Source organism: Heterodontus francisci, chromosome 40 (genome assembly GCF_036365525.1).
Source record: "Heterodontus francisci isolate sHetFra1 chromosome 40, sHetFra1.hap1, whole genome shotgun sequence".
Taxonomy (NCBI): domain Eukaryota; kingdom Metazoa; phylum Chordata; class Chondrichthyes; order Heterodontiformes; family Heterodontidae; genus Heterodontus; species Heterodontus francisci.
Genome location: NC_090410.1, coordinates 5,254,018 through 5,273,050, shown reverse-complemented (window position 1 = coordinate 5,273,050; position 19,033 = coordinate 5,254,018). Strand labels below are relative to the sequence as shown.

General features: G+C 43.6%; 1 protein-coding gene across 6 annotated transcripts in view; it reads right to left on the bottom strand.

Moving 5' to 3' along the window:
- The window catches only part of clip3 (CAP-GLY domain containing linker protein 3), a 54,604-nt gene extending 36,431 nt beyond the window's left edge, over window positions 1-18,173 (bottom strand). For all 6 annotated transcript variants that reach the window (XM_068018870.1, XM_068018868.1, XM_068018872.1 and 3 more), the window contains exons 1-3: window positions 18,085-18,173; window positions 5,789-5,954; window positions 4,201-4,340 (exon numbers count right to left, since the gene is read on the bottom strand). In XM_068018870.1, the coding sequence (XP_067874971.1) occupies window positions 4,201-4,340; window positions 5,789-5,942 (294 nt within the window). In that variant the 5' untranslated portion in view covers window positions 5,943-5,954; window positions 18,085-18,173. The remainder of the gene's footprint in view (window positions 1-4,200; window positions 4,341-5,788; window positions 5,955-18,084) is intronic.
- Window positions 18,174-19,033: the final 860 nt, after the last annotated feature.

Here is a 19,033-nt window from a genome sequence, read left to right as displayed (position 1 = left end):
TCAGACAGTAAATACCAATCTGACAATTAAATTATGAGGAAATTGTGGGATTTATGTCTGGGTCATGAAACATCGAGAGTGCAACTGGGTCTGTAATAAATCGGTCACAGGAATATAGGATTCTCAGTCATCTCCAGCCAGGCAATTCAGCAGAGACAGCGAGAGTGTTGATCGAAATCTTTAAATCAAATCAAAAATATTCTGCTTTCTAGCCCACATGAAGAGCAATCCCTTCAATTTATTTATTTACCGTGCTTCAAAATCAATTTTTTGTGCTTTCAATGTGAGGGGGCAGGGAGGGGGAGAATTATTTACTCCCAGGATGTAGGTACAATGGCAAAGTTAAATTTATTTCCTATTTCCTTGTTGCCACGAAAAATTGCGATTGGCCACTTTCACTGCAGGTATTAATAAATGAATGGCATTAGGAAACAGCCAGCGGTGTCCAACTGAAGTCACATACAGGCCAGGCCATGTAGGCTCGACAGGTACCCTTCCCTGAAGGACATTATTGAACCAGTCGGCTTTTTGTTAAAACAACAATCCAACAACTTTCCTGGTTTATCTATTCTGACGTCAGCCCACACCTCATCAGATTTTACCGAATTCAATTTCAGGACTTGCCCTCGTGGGATTTGAACTCACCTTGTCCTGTACCAGAACGACAGCACTACCCAGCACCGGCATCAAGCACTTGCACTACATCGGAAACTGGAAAATTTACCGCACAGAAGGAGGCCACTCGGCCCATCGTGTCTGTGCCAGCAATACGTTGTGGGGTCAATGTGAAACTACAGTCTCCCGAATGGGAAGATTCCCTGCTTGCTATTTGTAATGAGACTGGAGGCACAAAGATAGAGAACTCATTTGAGATTCTGCTCCAAATAAAGAACAAAGAACAGTACAGCACAGGAACAGGCCATTCGGCCCTCCAAGCCTGCGCCAATCTTGATGCCTGCCTAAACTAACACCTTCTGCACTTCCGGGGCCCATATCCCTCTATTCCCTTCCTATTCATATATTTGTCAAGATGTCTCTTAAACGTCGCTATCGTATCTGCTTCCACCAATAACAGAAGAAATCTTCCCCCAACTTGTCCTAACTCCTGACCTCAGAAGACAACGCTCCAATTCTGACTTCCCATTTCAGCTATCCATGCAACCTCACTGAAGCAAATTATAAATTTAGTGCAAATTGGCAGTGAACTCTGTTTGTCCTCTCTCTCCCATTTTACATAGTAATTAATTACAGCACAGAAACAGGCCACTCAGCCAAACCAGTTCATACCAGTGATTATCCTCCACACGAACAGTATCGTAATCCCAAGTGCTTGTTCCTGTTCCCATAATCACTTTTCCCATCAACCACTTAGCTATAAATGTTGGTATTATCTCTGCGTTGCCTACTAACTCTGAGAATGCACTTCAGGACCAAACAGTTCTAGATCTGATCTAAATTAGACAGAGTAAAGCCCCCTCTCCACTTCCCAATCCCAGGTCAGATGCATCGGAACAGGAGGAGGCCTTTCAGCCCCTCAAGTCTGTTCCGTCATTCAATAAGAACATGGTTATCTGCGACCTAACTCTATATATGTATCTTTGCCCGATATCCCTTTATATCTTTGGTTAAAAAATATCTATCAGTCTCAATTTTAAACAATTGATCTAGCATCAATTCCCTTTGTGGAAGAAAGTTGCAAACTTCTACCACACTTTGTGTGTAGAAGTGGTTCCTAATTTCACTCATGATAGGTCTGGCTCTAATTTTTAAACTGTTCCCTAGTCCTAGACTTCCCCACCGCAGAAATAGTTCTTCTCGATCTACCCTATCTGTTCTCCTTAATATCTTGAAAACTTCCAGCAAATCAACCCTTAACCGTCTAAGTTCCAGGGAATACAACCCTAGTTTGTGTCATCTCTCCTTGTAATTTATCATTTGGGGTCCATGTATCATTCTGGTAAATCCGTACTGCCCTCCCTCCCAGGCTAATTTATCCTCCCTAAGATCCAAAGCTCACTCAATGCATCTGCATCTAACACTCATGGGCCTGGTGAGTTACTGACTCTTGCAGGGCTACAGATGAATGTTTCAGTACATTTGGGTGATCGAGCGATAGATTAGCATCTGTAGGCTTGCTCATTACATATGGCGAGTCTCCAAAGAGGACGACTGACTCCATCACCAGATTCTGGCACCCACAGATTGTACCACTGCAGCAATGTGGTTGGATCAGGGAATGTACAAGCATCAAACATACCATTGAACAACAATAGTTTCATTTATATAGCCCCTTTAACATAGGAAAAAGCATCCCAAGGCACTTCCTGGACAGGGAGAAAATAATAAGGTAGATATAGGAATAGATGTCAGGCCACAGTGGGAGGGTTAGAAGTCGTGACTGAAAGCTTAGTAATAAAGATAGGCTTTGAAAAAGGCTTCTGTCAATAGAGGCGGATGAATCTTGGGATAGCTCAGTAACACTCTCCATGTTATCCTGCGTGGAATACACGCCAGTCTGCATAATATGATCCAACCTATAGGTTATCCAGTATCAGACAGAAAGCTGAACCTGGGGTGTGGCTCTCTCAATGCCCTTGAATTACTGCTTCAGATCTGTCCCGCTGGTTGAAGTCTTCGTGTTGCAGCAGGTAGCAGCACTCTAACCAAGTGGTAATGCATCATCGGAGACAGCAGTGTCTCATAAATCTAGACAGTGTGCTGGTTTCAGATCAGTGGTCTGTACTACAAGAGATCAGAATCTCACATCACCAGGTCACTGAAACACCAATCTAGCATTGCTTCGTCACATCCAATACCATCACTAGACAGGTACAGTTGAGGAAAGCCATTCCCCCCACTTCAGCTCATCCAGCTAATACAAACCCTACTCCCTGTCACACAACACAGTATTCAGAGATTTCCAAAATCATTTCAGTAACTCTCTGCTCCCTGAAGTCCGTTTCATGAGCTAATTACTGTGCAAAAGATAACTTCCTGACACAGAATCATTCGGTAGTACAGCACAAAAGGAGGCCATTCAGCCCATCGTGCCTGTGCCATATAAATTTTCTAGATCATATACGATTTTATAGATTTCCCTGGGCTGTTTCTCCTGTAATTACTCAGTTCTCTCATCCCCGGGGATCAGCCTCTTGGCCCTGCTGAGCACTGGATTATCACCATGAAAAATAATTGTATCTCACAAGACAAAGCTTCCACAGATGGGGCTGTATCCAGGATGATAGGCTTAATAGGCAACCAAATTGGGGTGCATGGCTTCAGGATGTCCCGAATTACTTGTAGGTTTAGATGAAGTAGCATGGGTGGAGGTTCATCTGAAGCATTAATACCAATGCAGGCCAGTTGGGTTGAATGGATTCACAGCACAGAAATAGGCCAATGTATCCACCCTCAGCAAGTTCACTATTGGTGCAAAGTCAACACCAATGCTAAACATTTTCATCAACGCTAAACTTGTAAATAGGGGCAAAGGCTCAAGTTGGATTGGAAGCAAATTGGAGAGGTAACCTCCTGTGGGGAGTCTCACTTCACTTCAGGACATCATTGGCCGCAGGTCCATTTATATGATAACTGCAGCATCAGTATGAAACAGCCGTCCTCACACCAACGCAGCAGTTGGCATTTCAACGCACATTTATGTGTGAGAAACAGTCCACCAAAAAGGCAAGGCCTAGTGCTCATCAGGTCAAACAGGAGCTGCTTGACCTACACTGTGAAGAGCAGGTTGATTACTGGGAGGCTCCTGGCTTCATCACGCAGTTTAATTATTCTTTTCCAGATATTGAGGCATTAAGAAAGTGTTAATTGTTAAAATACCTGTCTTCCCTAATTTTAACAGAAGAACTGGGCTTGAGGTATTTGACTCATGACACTGTTGACCCCAAATTAAATTGAATTAATTGTGCTGCCTGGAGCAAATTATGTGAGTTACTTGAGAAATTATCAATTTTAAATCTGTTTAATCAAAATTAAACAATTCTAGAATTTTGATCACCGCATCACGTGAAATCGTACAGCAATCTTGGCTTTTAAAGTCAAGGTATTTCCGTCATTATTGTCACCAAGTTTAAAGTCTTTTGTTTTTAAAACTTCCAAAGTAAAATAAACTTTCCTTTGTTTCCAATTTTGTGTGTGATTCAAATAAAGGAAGCTCCCAGAATACCATTCACATTGACTCACCTCACTTCCAATGGTGTCGATCTTGTGCTGCACCTGGGGTACCCACTGCCTTATGATGGCAAAGAGTTCTGGGATTGTCGTCTGGGGGTCAAACAGGATTTCCTGGCAAGCTGGGTCATTCGGGTCAAAGAACGTGAAGGCTGCAGAGAACAGCAGAGAAGATTATTTCACTCAATTACTGCATTCTGCTAACCTGTCGTCTCACACAGTCTAGCACCCAGAGATCCAGGGCCACCTTTGGGACCTAGATCCCAGTTATAACGTCAGCTGAGGCCCATGGTGATGGGTCAAATGGGGTTCCCAACCCCGCACTGTGTGGGGAACAGTCACCCGGCAGTGATATTCCTTGAGTTGGCCAATTAGTGGCCAGATGTTGTGCTCGCCGTCCAATTAAGGACTTTGGGCGGGCTCGCAAAGCTGGAGGGACATTGGAGGCTATTGCAGGTAAGGGAGAAAAACAGCCACAGCGGCTGGGCCATTGTTGTGGAAGGGGAAACCTCTCCACAGGGCAGCCTGTGGTCAGACAGGTGGGAGACAGTCTCAAAACCTACCTGGGGTGCTGGCTCCTCCACCCTCGTCTGCCACTGAGAGGCTGCCTCCAGGCAGTTGGCCTACTCCCGATGCCACCAGGGCCTTGGGGAAAATTCCAGTTGGCCTCTAATAATTGACCTTAATTGGTCACTAATTTACCTTAATTGATAACCTGCCACTTACAGGCAGGACACTCTGATCCCTGATCCTGCATCTGGGAAAATGGCTCAGGGGCGGGATGGTGCCAGCAAACCACTGCACCAGCTGGTGGTGCAAGCCTATGTGCCCATCCACCTCCATTCTCACTCCCAAGTGGGGACAAAAGTTCTCCCCATAGTCTGGGAGTGACAAAAACATGGATATGAATATCACTATTGTGGGTTGTGGAGATGTGAGTGAGCAGGAATAGGAAAGGATAGGAGAGCACATTTGGAATTTAGTTCAGGATCAGGGGCTGGGCAACAGCCTTTACAGCCTAAATGAACAGGCCGGGAAATGGTTTCTGGAGTAAACTGGCCAGAGTTGAAGGCCCTTCCAGGGTTCAACTGGAGGAAGTTGTGGCTCACCCTAAACTTGATGGTCACGGGTTTGTGGCAGACCAAAGATTTTTAGAATGGAGAGTAGATAGTTCTGCAAAGTGCGGCGGGAAAACCACCTAACATCATCCTCATATTTCCCAGTTGGCAGTTCCATCCTGCCACTGCCACAGGCCTTGGGCCTATCTCTTAAGTGAAAGGATATGCTGAAGAGATTAGCTGAAGTAGGGTGGGAGCAGGATCGTGCGGAGCATAAACAGTGGCAAGGACCTGTCGGGCTGAACGGCCCGTTTCTGTGCTGTGAATATTTTGTAAATTTCCTGTGTTGACTGGGACAATGAGAGGCCACCAAGAGAAGTGAGTGGGGTATTTATATGAGTGTTAGCAGCGACAGATTGGGCACGTTAGAGATGGGGGTAGGCAATGTTGCTGAGATGGAGATCAGTGACCTGGGTGATGGGGACGGATGTCGGACTGAAAGCTCAAGATCGAGAACACCAATTACAGTTCAAAACAATTACCATAATCCTTGGGAAGCGGTGCTGGAGCAGAGGGATGAACGATAGGCTTCTTGCGTCTCTCCAGCACTGGGCTCTGGAATTCTGCCAGCTGGTGATCCAGGGAGTCTTGGTGCTCCTCCTCCGAAGCAACATCCGTCACATTTTCTTTTGTCATTTTCAGTTGTTTCTGAAAAACATTCAGATGATGCAAGCGTAAAATTTATTGCCAATAATCCAAGGAGAATTCATTAAATGGGCACTACCTTTGCAGTCTGGCAACTTTTTTTGGGGTTTAGTTGCAAACACAAGATGCGATGAGGCATAATGTCCCTTATAACAAGTGTCGCAATGAGGAAAATGACATGGTTCTTAGGTTTCATAAATAGGAGCACACCAACCCTTTAAAATATCATAAAAACTGGCCAATAAGTCACATCAGTGTATACATAACTGCCTTTTTTTGTTTTGAAATGAAACGCGTTGTCTAGTGTGAGAAAAAATCCAAGTTTTGATTCCTCGGCCTGTGTGGAAATCCAGTGTAGTCTGTCGGATGGGGATTGTGCTGAAGACATGAAGGACCATTCATTATGGTAATGGAATCACTGCTAGGGTTGCCAACTCTGGTTGGATGTATTCCTGGAGGTTTCATCACATGACTTCCCATTGCCAACTGCCACCTACCCCCCCGCCATTGGTCACCCGACAGGCCCATCCTCACAGTGCTCCGCCTTCTCTCAGCCAATTGAGAAGTGAGCAGACACATTTCTAACCGATTGGATAATTTCTCAAACAGTCCTTTCTCCCCCAGCCCCATTGCTAATATTTTTTTCATTGCTCATAAGCAAAAGAGTTTACAGAAAGTTTAAAAAGGACACTTTTTATTTTAATATCCGAATGATTTTACCCCCTCGGGTGTTGCTTGGAGCAGTGCATTGGAGATCAATCTACCGTTTCTGGAGACTTCAAGACAATCCTGGAGGGTTAGCAACCCACATTAACAACCCAGACATCCAGAGTTCTCCAGACTGCGGAATTATATTCAATAAATCTAGTAGGCTGTGGGTAGGCACTAGAAAAAAAATGTCACGCAAGTTTTTGTAAATACCCAACTGATGCATTAATGTTCTTCCGTGAAGGGAACCTGCCATCCTTACCCAGTCTGGCTCACATATGACTCCAGTCCCACACTCCTTCGATGACTCAAAGTCCTGTGAAGTGGCTGGACAATCTGCACAATTCGGGGTGACTAAATGTGACCTTGCCCAAGACTGATGGAAACACATAGACACAAACAGAATGTCAAGTCATTACCAGGTCAGAGGGCTTTTAGATGATCAGGTTTGTCAGGGAAGGGGTTAATTCATTGACTTTCAGTGGGATTCACTGTAATAGACTGGGCTTTGACACAGCAACCTTGTCAAGAGCAATCAGGGATAGACAATAAACAGCAACATCTACATCCCCCAAGCGAATAAAAAATACAAGATCTTAAGAGTCACAATGCTGTTACTCAAATGCCAATAATAATAAAAAAAGATGGAGACACATTTCAACAACATTTTAAAGCGTTTTACAAAAATGTTGTTCATTGAGTGATACTTTCTCACAAACACCATGTCAATAAAAGTTTAAAAGAACAAAACAAGCCGTTTAATCATCAAAATGGGTTCGATCGATCAAGGTAAGGAGGCGCTCGTTAGTCCTCAGAGAGCCGCAGTTTGCAGACCCCTGTCCTAATATATTCCAGCACTCTGCCAGGATACAGGCCCCTATCCAATCTGGGGCTTTCCCAGCCAAACGAACGACTGTGTTTCCGGTTTAGTGCAGGCCAGACATTTTTTTTTAATAAAACATATTTATATAGCGCCTTTAACATAATAAAACATCCCAAGGTGCTTCACAGGAGCATTATAAAACAAAATATGACACCGAGCCACATAAGGAGATATTAGGTCAGATGACCAATAGATTGGTCAAAGAGGCAAGTATAAGGAGTGTCTTAAAGGAGGAAAGCAAGGCGGAGAGGTTTAGGGAGAGAATTTCAGAACTCGGAACTGAAGGTGCAGCCACCAATGGCACAGTGATTAAATTCAGAGCTGCACAAGATGCCAGAATTAGAGGAACGTAGATATCTTGGAGGATTGTGGGGCTGGAAGAGATTATAGAGATAGGGACGGCGGAGGCTATGAGGGATTTGAAAACAAGGATGAAAATTTTGAAATCAAGACACTGCTTGACTGGGATCCAATGCAGATCAGCGAACACAGGGGTTATAGGTGATCGTGAGGATGGTTCCGCTTTGCAGGGAGACTAGGACAGTTTAAGAATAAGAGGTCTCTCCTTTAAGGTGGAGATGAAGAGAAATTTTTTTCTCTCGGGGGTCATTAGTCTGTGGAATTCTCTTCCTCGGAGAACAATGGAGGCTGGGTCATTGAATTTATTCAAGGCTGAGCTAGATATGTTTTGATAGACAAGAGAGTCAAGGGTTATGAGGGACACATAGGAAAGTGCAGTTGAGACCACAACCAGATCAGCTTTGATCTTATCAAATGGCAGAGCAGGCTCGAGGGGCCGAATGGCCTACTCCTGCTCCTAAGTTCTATGTTCCTCGGTGAACGGGACTTGGTGCAAGTTAAGACATGGGCAGCAGAGTTTAGGATGTTCTCAAGTTTACAGAGGGTTGAATGTGGGAGACCAGCCAGATTAAAGAGTAAACTATAAAGATCATTAAAAAACCAGAAACCCAGCACATTTCTCACCAATCTGAACATTGTTTGCTTTGTAAATAGGGTTTTAGAATTAAACAATCAGCTGGGAGAGGAAGGTGGAGCAGCCGACTGTACACTGATGGTCCTTTACTGTATTAATACAGTATCTTTCACGACCTCAGGATGTTCCAAAGCTCCTCAAATTCTGGCCTTGTGTACATCCCCAATTTTAATTGGTGGCCGTGCCTTCAGCGGCCTGGGCCCCAAGCTCTGGAATTCCCTCCCTAAACCTGTCCCTCCCTCTACTTCTCCTTCCTCCTTTGAGGAGCACCTGAAAACCTACTCCTTTGTCCAAGCTTTTGGTCACCTGCCCTAATATCTCCTTACGTGTTTCAGTGTCAAATTTTGTCTGATAAAATCGCTCCTGTGAAGCACCTTGGGAGATTTTACTACATTAAAGGCGCTATATAAAGGTACGTTTACAGCCAATTAAGTACTTTGTGAAGTGCAGTCACTATTGTAATGCAGGAAACGTTAGGGTCCTGGGTTTGATTCCAACACAAACCGACATACGAACATACAAATTAGGAGCAGGAGTAGGCCACTCGGCCCCTGAAACTTGCTCTATCATTCAACAAGATCATGGCTGATCTGATTGTAACCTAACTCCACATTTCCGTCTACTCCCAATAACCTTCCACCCCCTTGCTTATCAAGAATTTATCTACCTCTGCCTTAGAAATATTCAAAGACTCTGCTTCCACAACCTTTTGAGGAAGAGAATTCCAAAGACTCATGACCCTCTGAGAGAAGAAATTTCTCCTCATCTCGGTCTTAAATGACCAACCCCTTATTTTTAAACAGTGACCCCTAGTTCTAGATTCTCCCACAAGGGGAAACATCCTTTCCACATCCACCCTGTCAAGACCCCTCAGGATCTTATATGTTTCAATCAAGTCGCCTCTTACTCTTCTAAACTCCAGCAGATACAAGCCTAGCCTGTCCAATCTTTCCTCATCAGATTCCAGGTATTAGTTTAGTAAACCTTCTGTGAACGGTTTCCAACACATTTACATCCTTCTTTAAATAAGGAGACTAATACTGTACACTGATGGACTGTACACTGATGGACTGAAAGTCTCCTCTCGCGGCTGGTGTAACCTAGGTCACTAGCAGCATTAAAATAGTGCTGGCAGAAAATCGAGGCTTAAAGATCCCTAGCATTTTAGTCTAGTTCCTGGTGACCTGTCCAAGCTACTAACTGGCACGACATGGGGAATCTCACACAGGGAGGAAGCTATGATGACTGATACAGTTAAAGGATCATCCATTGAGGGTGGGTTAACAAGTTGTATTTCTTATCATGCCTTTAGTATACAGAGAACATTCCAAACCGTAGTGGAGTTAAATCCATATTGTTGGAGCTGAAGGATTTCTGTCGTGTTTGGGATGTCCCAAAGCGTTCCACAGCCAATCAACTATTTTTGAATTATAGTCACTGTTGCAATGTAGTAAACGCGGTAGCCAATTTGGACACAGCAAGATCCCATAAACAGCAATGTGATGAACAGATAATCTGCTTTTGTGATTTTAATCGAGGGATTACTATTGGCCCAGGACACTGGAGATAACTCCCTGCTGTTCTTCAAAATAAGGCCATGGGATCTTTTCAATCCATTTGACAGAACAGGCAGGCCTCAGTTCACTGTCTCATCTGAAAGAGAAAAATTACTTTTAACTCTGCATTGACCCTCAAACAAATCTTGGGGCTGTCTACGTTCTAGTACCTGTGGATTTCCGACCAGTAGCTTTCTGTCACAATCGTGAGTGGGGTCAAACTCAGCCCATAAGTCACTTGTTTGAACACTGCTGAATTTTCAGACTATGGAGTTGAAGCCACTGTGTGGCAGTGGTCAATTGTGTGTTAGGGGCGAGGGAGGAATTAAAAGAGGAAAATAGTCAGGGTCGGCCCCTGGGGAATAGCACGAAATATGTCAGACAACTAAGGTGTGACAACAGTCCCAACTACAGACAAATGCAGCCTTCAAACTGTGCTGAAAAGCCCAGTGCTGAGGGGCTGGAGTCAGAAAACTTGTGGAAGGGAAAAATTGTGACATGAGTCAGTACAAGCACCTCGTGGAGGACACATCAGTAAACTGCACTTATAGAACTATACAGTACAGAAGGTGGCCATTTGGCCCATCGTTACTATGCCAGCTCTTTGAAAGAGCTATCCAATTAGTCAACAAATCACATCTCAACAACCTAAGATATCCAGAACCACTTGCCATTAAACTCAAGAGCATAAACCTCCACAATCGCTTCTACTGTCTGTCCCAAAGAGGAACTGCAACAGATTCCAAAATACTCACTACAGCAAAGTATCGAACTGGCCCATGACATAGCTGTCAGTTTGGAGGTATCTGAACTCCTGAGTACTGAATATTCGTCATTTTGATGACCCTGACTGGGACAATAATTAAAACTAGGATTAAACTTTGGGTCTCATGAGCACCATTTAGATTTTGGACTGGCCCAATCCAGAAAAACAGTGAGCATATGGGATGAAAAAGTGATAAGACTATTATTTTGCCTCCCCACATCTCATGTGCTTCACAATAATTTTGTTTTGCCATCCCTTCCTGCTCCCCTTGGTGGGGTACGGTCCCACTCATTCTCTTGTACTTCAGCCAAGTGACCATTACTCATGCGTGATCTGGACAGTCAACCATGGGAGGCATCACAGCCAAGTCTAACCTGTCCTTCTAAGACCACCTAAATTTGCTGGGTTTTTCACCCTATAATTGGCCTGGGTTTTTTAATGGTTTTTTGGTTTGCCTGGGAGATCACATAACTTCTGTGTTGAGGTCGGGAAGTGGGGTTTATATATTGTGATGCATGAGAAACTCAACTGTACACGGAACAGGTCAGAGGGGCTCACTGGGTCCTTTCCTGTCAGTCATCCCTCCCATGTTTGCACCACCAAGAGCCCTAGATCACAGTTAGACCAGTGGCAGGTGTCAAAACCTACAGAAGGACAAATGTGTTTGAGCCCTTTTAACGTCACCTGCTCTCTAAATGCAGCAAACCAATGGTCATAAATCAATATAAAAGCAGCTTCAAATTTCTGTCTTTACAAATTTTATCGCAATCATTAACCCTTTTAAAATATCTCCTTGCTGGCAGATAGTTGGTAGCATTCTTCCTTCGGAGTTGAAAAACATACGAGTGTTATTGCTTCATCAGTGCATTCTCTCATTAGGAGATGTTAACCTGCTCGTGGACAGGGCTCCAAAGTGTTCTTCGAAGGAGAACGGGGAGTTCTCCACGATGTCCTGGGCAATATTCCTCCCTCAAACAGCCCCACCTGAAACAGATTAACCTGGCATTCACCTCATCACTGTTTTTTTGTGGGATCTGACTGTGCAAAAATGGCAGCTGCATTTGCTAACACAACACTTCAAAATGGTTCATTGCTTCTGAGACTCAATGAAGACAAATCTTCCAATCTGTTTCTGGGGAAACATCTTTCTAGTTTCCCCCCCACCATTACTAATTGTATAAAAGAAATCAATTAAAATGTTAATCAGCCAGCCAATTAATGGGAGTGATTTCTGACACAAGGCCATTTTGACAGGTTATTAGCCAAATGTATAAAGAACATTCTGCCGCTGGATAACATTAGGAACCAGTCAATTACCGAGAACTGGGTTCCATCCTGTAATTCATCATTACTGCCTCTGCCACAGCTATTAGAAATTAAGGTCAGAGGTCAAAAAAACTCCGACTCCTCCCAGGATTTAGATTTTGTTTGTTCCTTAAATTGGGAAACCTAGGAGACGGGTGAAATCCAACTGTTTGACACTGAGCGCCTGAATTAAAAGGGAGGGGGTAAATCAGGAAGTGGTGATTAGGGAATGTGTGCGTGGGTTTAAACACTTCAGTTCGGTGGGACTGAGGGAGATAAAGATTCTGTAGCTCTGACAGCTCAACAAAGAATTAATTAGAGTAGGCGAAGGTGTAATAACTCTTCATTTAAGCATCACAGGAAAACTAAAGGTATATTTACAATTGAGGAAGAGCGAGAGAGTGAGAAAGGAGGAAAGCTTCAGCAAAATAACAGAAATCTGGGAAATATGACAGAAAGACAAGTTGGAGGTTAGAGGTCAGAGAGAGTTGGTCACCTGGTCTGTATTTGAGCTAGGAACCTGCCAATTAAATTGGATGGACTGGTGGATTATTTTTAGCGCTGAATGGAAAGCAATATTGAATACCGGTAACATCTGGGTGAAGAGTTTGGGAGGGCGAGGAGCTGGGAATGTGAGTCATTTCTAAGATTCAGATGGTCAGGGGCAGTAACACACACACACCAAAAAAAAGATGGGCTGGATTTTACCAAGCCCACAACGTCGGGCGCTATGGCGGGGTGGGGGGGGGGGGGGTGCGGTGGGGGAGAGAGGAGTTAAGATTTACAGTGCCGGGGTGTGGGGGGCTGGTGCGGAACGAGGTCAAATAAATGTAATGGTGTAGGGGGTGGTGGGAAAGGGGTAAACTTTAAACTTTGTGCAGTCTGGGGGCAGTCGGGAGGTCAAATTTAAAAGGTAAGTTTTGGGGGTGGAAGGGCAAATATTTAATGTATTTGTTATTGGAGGGTTGGGAGAGGGACGTTATAAATTTATCTGATAAATTTTGGGGGGTCTATCTTTACAAATTTAAATATGCCAGCAGGGATGGCTGCCCTTTAAAAATGGTGCCAGCACCTGCGCACAGGCAGCTGACGCCATTGCTGGCGACGGACAGCCCCTCCCCCTCCATGAGATTGAGGTGTGGGACACCCCGGCTATTTAAATGAGCCGATATTGGTGGGCTCTTAAAATCCAGCCCGATATGTGTGGCGAAAGAGGATCACATCCCATTCAATCCTCTCAACACAGAACCATAGAAAACGTACGACACAGAAGGTGACCATTTGGCCCATCATGTCTGTGTTGGCCAACAAAGAGCTATTCCGCCTAATCCCACTTTCCAGCTCTTGGTCCGTAGCCAAATAATTTTTAAACGTGGTGAGGGTTTCTGCCTCTACCACCCTTTCAGGTAGTGAATTCCAGATCCCCACCACCCTCTGGGTGAAAAACTTTCTCCTCAAATTTCCTCTAATCCTTCCACCAATTACTTTAAATCTGTGCCCTCTGGTTATTGATCTCTCTGCTAAGGGAAATAGGTTCTTCCTATCCACTCTATCCAGGCCTCTCATAATTTTATACACCTCAATTAAATTTCCCCTCAGCCTCATCTGTTCCAAACAACCCCAACCCATTCATTTTTTCTTCATAGCTAAAATTCCCCATTCCTGGCAACTTCCTTGTAAATCTCCTCTGTATCCTCTCTAGTGCAATCACATCCTTCCCGTATTGCATGCAGTACTCTAGCTCTGGGCTCTGTTTTGTACAGTTCGAGCCTAACCACCCTGCTCTTTTACTCTGTGTCAGCCAATAAAGGAAAGTATCTTGAATGCCTTCTTGACCAGCTTATCTACCATTCATGCGAAATGACCCGATTTCTACTGAAAGCCAAAGTCCAGGACTCAAAGATCATCTCATCTACATTTCATTTCCAATTCTCAACATCATCACAAGGGCAATTAGAACACACACTGCCAAAGGACTGAGTGACACAGACCGTTAGAATGTCATCCTTTATCTTCTTCGATCTGGGACTGAGGCCAGCCCGACCAGAGAGTGTCTTTGTGCGTGTGTTTCTGCCCCTCTCTCTGCCAAGTGCGGAGTTCTGAGTGAAATCTCCGGCAGCTTCAGTAACCATGGACTCAAATACGTGATGCAAAACTACCCTTTATTTCATTGTATTTAAGGTTACGTGCTATCTCATGACTATGGCTTGATTTAGACTATTTTCTCTCACATGCGGAGAGACACGAGCAATATATAGTTGCATTGTTCTATTATATATTAGGGCGAGGGGTGCTTGGTGATGGGTTGGAGAAGTCCAATTTGGTCGTGATGTAGAGGGCATTAGTAAGGGTGAAAGCTAAGGGTACAGGTCCCTGTAGGGTTGTGTGTGGTGCTAGGGCAAGTCTCCCAGCGGTCAGTATACATGAAGTGACCCCATATCTCCTGGTGCTTTTCCCATCTCTAAGCAGGGCTCGTCTACCCCTTGCTCTGACTGGCACATATTCTGACCATGCTTCTGGTAGATGTCTTGGTTGTAACACAGCACTGTCTTGTTGCCAGAAGCATGATCAGTCCCGAAACCAGCCTTAAGTTGGGAATGTCACTCAGAGAGGCTGTAAGGAGGATGGGTACAGTTAAGAAGCAGTCCACTGAGGTGGGGGCTAAAGTTGGTTAAATTAGAGGGAGCTTTACTGAATACTGCAAACTCTTATCGTACCTGGTCTGGAATTCCTTGGTTTACAGACTGGGAATAAAAACGTTTCACCAACTCAATGACATTTGTCAACAGAAAATATATCCAATTGTTTTTTTAAAAACTCTCCATTTTATTAAAGTTACTCTCGAAATGAGTTTACAATTTTGACATCCCATCTTCCTGTTTCTCATATCCTCTCCTGAAGGCATCCATTCATGCTGAGATACAGTTACAGGCTGAACCACGAAGGCTTGAACAGTGAATTTTGTGTCTATTCAAATTCAGGGGGGCATCAACAACTGTTATTAATTAATCTCTCCACACACAATCTTTACATGACAGTGCACCGGATAGTGATCAGGAACAAGAATTCCTATCAATATTCCTCTCTCTAGATCACAGCCCATCCCCTCCCCACACCCCTGGAGACCACCTGCGGATCTTGTGTGGCAACTAACATGGAATGGAGCACAGATTGAACCTGAGATCTTCCTACTCTGTATGGGATGTTTCCCCTAATGGGAGAGACTAGAACTAGGGAACACAGTTTAAAAATAAGGAGTCTCCCATTAAAGATGGAGATGAGGAGAAATTTTTCTCAGAGGATTGTTAGACTGTGGAATTCTCTTTCCCAGAGAGCGGTGGAGACAGGGTCATTGAATATTTTTCAGGCTGAGTTAAATAGATTCTTGATTGACGAGGGAGTCAAAGGATATAGCAGGTAGACAGGAAAGTACAGTTGAGGCCATAGTCAGATCAGCCATGATCTTATCAAATGATGGAGCAGGTTCGAGGGGCCGAATGGCCTCCTCCTGCTAATTCGTATGTTTGTATAAAAGGCTGTATAAATGAAACTGAATCCCTTTCTTAATGCAAATGCTGCAAGAATATTCTTAACCACTATAGATAATGCGATTTGAAAATTGTACAGAATTTACTTTCCAACTCTTCAATCAACAGCAATTTCACAGTATTTAATGTACATTCTTCACTGTCAATAATCAGCTATAAAAAGGGCACATCAGACTTTCAAACTAACCATTAAAACATGCTTTTAAAAAGCCAGTCACTTTATGCTGTGTTTCTCCTGACCTAGAATCAGAGGTTTACAAGAACAACATTATCTGCAAACCCCCCCCCCCCACCCCACCACCTCAACACCAAAGGGGTAATTGAACTGTGATGGACCTCAGGCTGTGTTTACTTCCAATCAAAACTTTAAGGCCTTAAAAGGAACTGGCCACCTTCGACACTGCTCCATAGTAGCAGCAGAATAATACCTTCCACCTTAGTGACAGAATGATACATTCTACCTTAGCATCATTACAGGATATAATACTCCTGTCATTACAGATCAGGACATCAAGTGACTTAGTGTCAGTTGCCATGGGAGGCCTGGTAATATTAATAGTTTCTGAGCTGGTTCTGTGCCAAGGATTCACAGGAGGAAGGTGGGTTGACACCTGTTATTCTCCATATGGCATGTTCCTGATCGCAGCAAGTACCCTGATAAGAGTGCCAAGTGCAGATTGATGCATTTCCCCAAAAGGGTTGGGGCAGTCAGGGAGAGAAAACTAGAAATTCAATGACCCTGCTAGCTGCCAATGACATTCAGAAATCATCATCCAGGTTCTCTGAGCCTGGGAATGCAGTGTGGCACTGGAGGGGTGAAATTTACATTGAAAATTGGGATGGGAGGTGGAAGTAATTGACAAGTGCATTGACACTCGGTGCTGAGTTGGCCAATCGGAGCTGAGGGTAATGCCAGGGCTTCAATTTTGTAGGTGTAGGAGGAGGAAAAGCAGGGAGGGAGAAGTGGGGGGAAGGGTAGAAGGGGGATGGAGGAGAAGGGAGAGGAGTAAGAAGGGGAGTAATCTCCCCCCACAAAGATTAAAAAGCTTCACTATTATTTTAAATATATGCAGCGTGTGTGCTGCAATCATTTTGGAAGCTTGAGAAAGAGCATTCACGTTTAACCTTTACTGGGAGCACAGTATGGTAAAGCTCGACCAATTTCAAGGAGAATAGATTTAACCCTTTCAATTCTAGGGCCTTTTGATGACTTGCTCAAAATAGACTACCCCAATGGACAGTAACACACAGCGATGCTACACAAATGCATGAACATTTCAAAAGAATTCAATTGAAAAGAAAAGCATTAGAACCCATTTGGTTTTACTGCGGTGCAGTGGGGGTGGGGTCCTTTAAATGTTTCTATCTGTTGCATATTATATTGACAACACAAAACGTTCAGCTCAATTCACCTACATTTAAAACTATTTATTATATTCTAAGATATTACAGTCTACCATACACTGACTGTACAATACATTTGATTAGAGACTTCATCTTCCAAATATTTACAAACTATATATTAAAAAAATTGAAACGTAACCCTGATTAGTTGAATAGTGAGTGTAATTTTCTGGGGAATACTAAATTTTTCAGCATGTATTTAACTTGTGGTTGGGGGGGGGGGGGGGGGGGGAAATCTTTCTGTAAATGTTGTACAATCAATCTGCATAATCAGCCCATCTACACAACACAGAATCAATTTCAGTCCAGAGTCTTGAGTCTAGAAAACACCTACCTAGATACACAAATATATGAAATGCCTCGTTTTAAAAAGATCATTCTAATTTATCAGTAATAGGTTTTGGAAGACTAAATGTCCTCACAATATAAAAATATTATAGATTAAAAGTCCATCTTAGATGAGCGTCAATGAATAGAAACACCCTTAGGAAAAACGTACGATGTCAGTATAATCCAACATGCATTATTGATCAGTTTTGCGCTTTGTTTTGCCATGTTTTTTTTTGTTGTTTTCATCTGCCTCTGATTCAGCCGAGGAGGCTAAACAATGGAGAATGAGAAACAGCAGCAGCCTTGCATTGATTGCAATCTGCGTCACTGAAATAGTACAAGACACCGCGGAAAAACATGACAGCCCACATCCCTGGGCATGGAGCATGAAATGCTGCTCGTTTAGATTCCGTCTTTTCGCCAAGCTGGAAGGAAAAGTCACAATTCAAGGGAGCGACTGCGTTACTTATCAAATTACTGTCGATTTCACTGGAACCAGCGCCCTTTAGAATCCCGAGGAAGGCACCAGCAGCGGGTGTAACATTCTTGTTATTTGTTGCAATTTCATCAATGTTGCACTGCGGACAGGTTGCTACAATTAGAAACACAAACGAATTTCATATGAAATTGCAAGCCTACCAGAGTGCTACAGCTCCTCTTGTCTGTCTGCTCCTGTTCCGATGTGTTGCTTTCAGCAGCCCCTCAAGATGTGGCTGTTCCGTCAGCGCCTGCGTCACATCAACTCCTTCTGGCCTCAGGACTCCAATTGATCAGTTCTGCACTGGAGGCGAGATATTCCAGAAAACACTTTCATTCAGGTGGTACTGACTGCAAAGAGGACAAATGTCAAATAACTGCATTCCCAAACCGAAGCAAAATCTGATAGGTTTAGCACACAATCTTTGAAAATAAACATATATCTTCAGATTGTTTAGAAACTAATGTTTTCCTGGTGCAATTTTAACATAATCCCTTAAATCATCCCTCCAAAAGCATGTTCCCAGAATCATAAATCTATACATCCACATCCATTGAATATTAAATTTGGTGCCTTGGATTTGCATTTTTTTATATATTATTGAGTACCTGCAGTGCCAGTTACTATCACAGAATTGTTACAGCACAGAAGGAGACCATTTAGCCCATCGTGTCTGCACCAGCTCTCCGAGTGAGCAATTCACTTATTTGCCATTCCCCCGCCTTCTCCCCTTAATCCTGCACATTCTTCCTTTTCAGGTAACTATCTTGAATGCCTCGATTGAACCTGCCTCCACCACACACTCAGGCAGTGCATTCCAGATCCTAACCACTCGCTGTGTGAAAAAGTTTTCCTACATGTCACCATTGCTTTTTTTGCCAGTTACCTTAAATCTGTGCTCTCTTGTTCTCGATCCTTTCACAAGTGGAAATAGTTTCTCTCTATCTAGTCTCTCCAGACTTCTCATGATTTTGAATACCTCTATCAAATCTCCTCTCAGCCTTCTCTTCTCCAAGGAAAACAGTCCCAACTTCTCCAATCTACCTTTGTAAATGAAGTTCCTCATCCCTGGAACCATTCTCGTGAAACTTTTCTGCACTCTCTCCAATG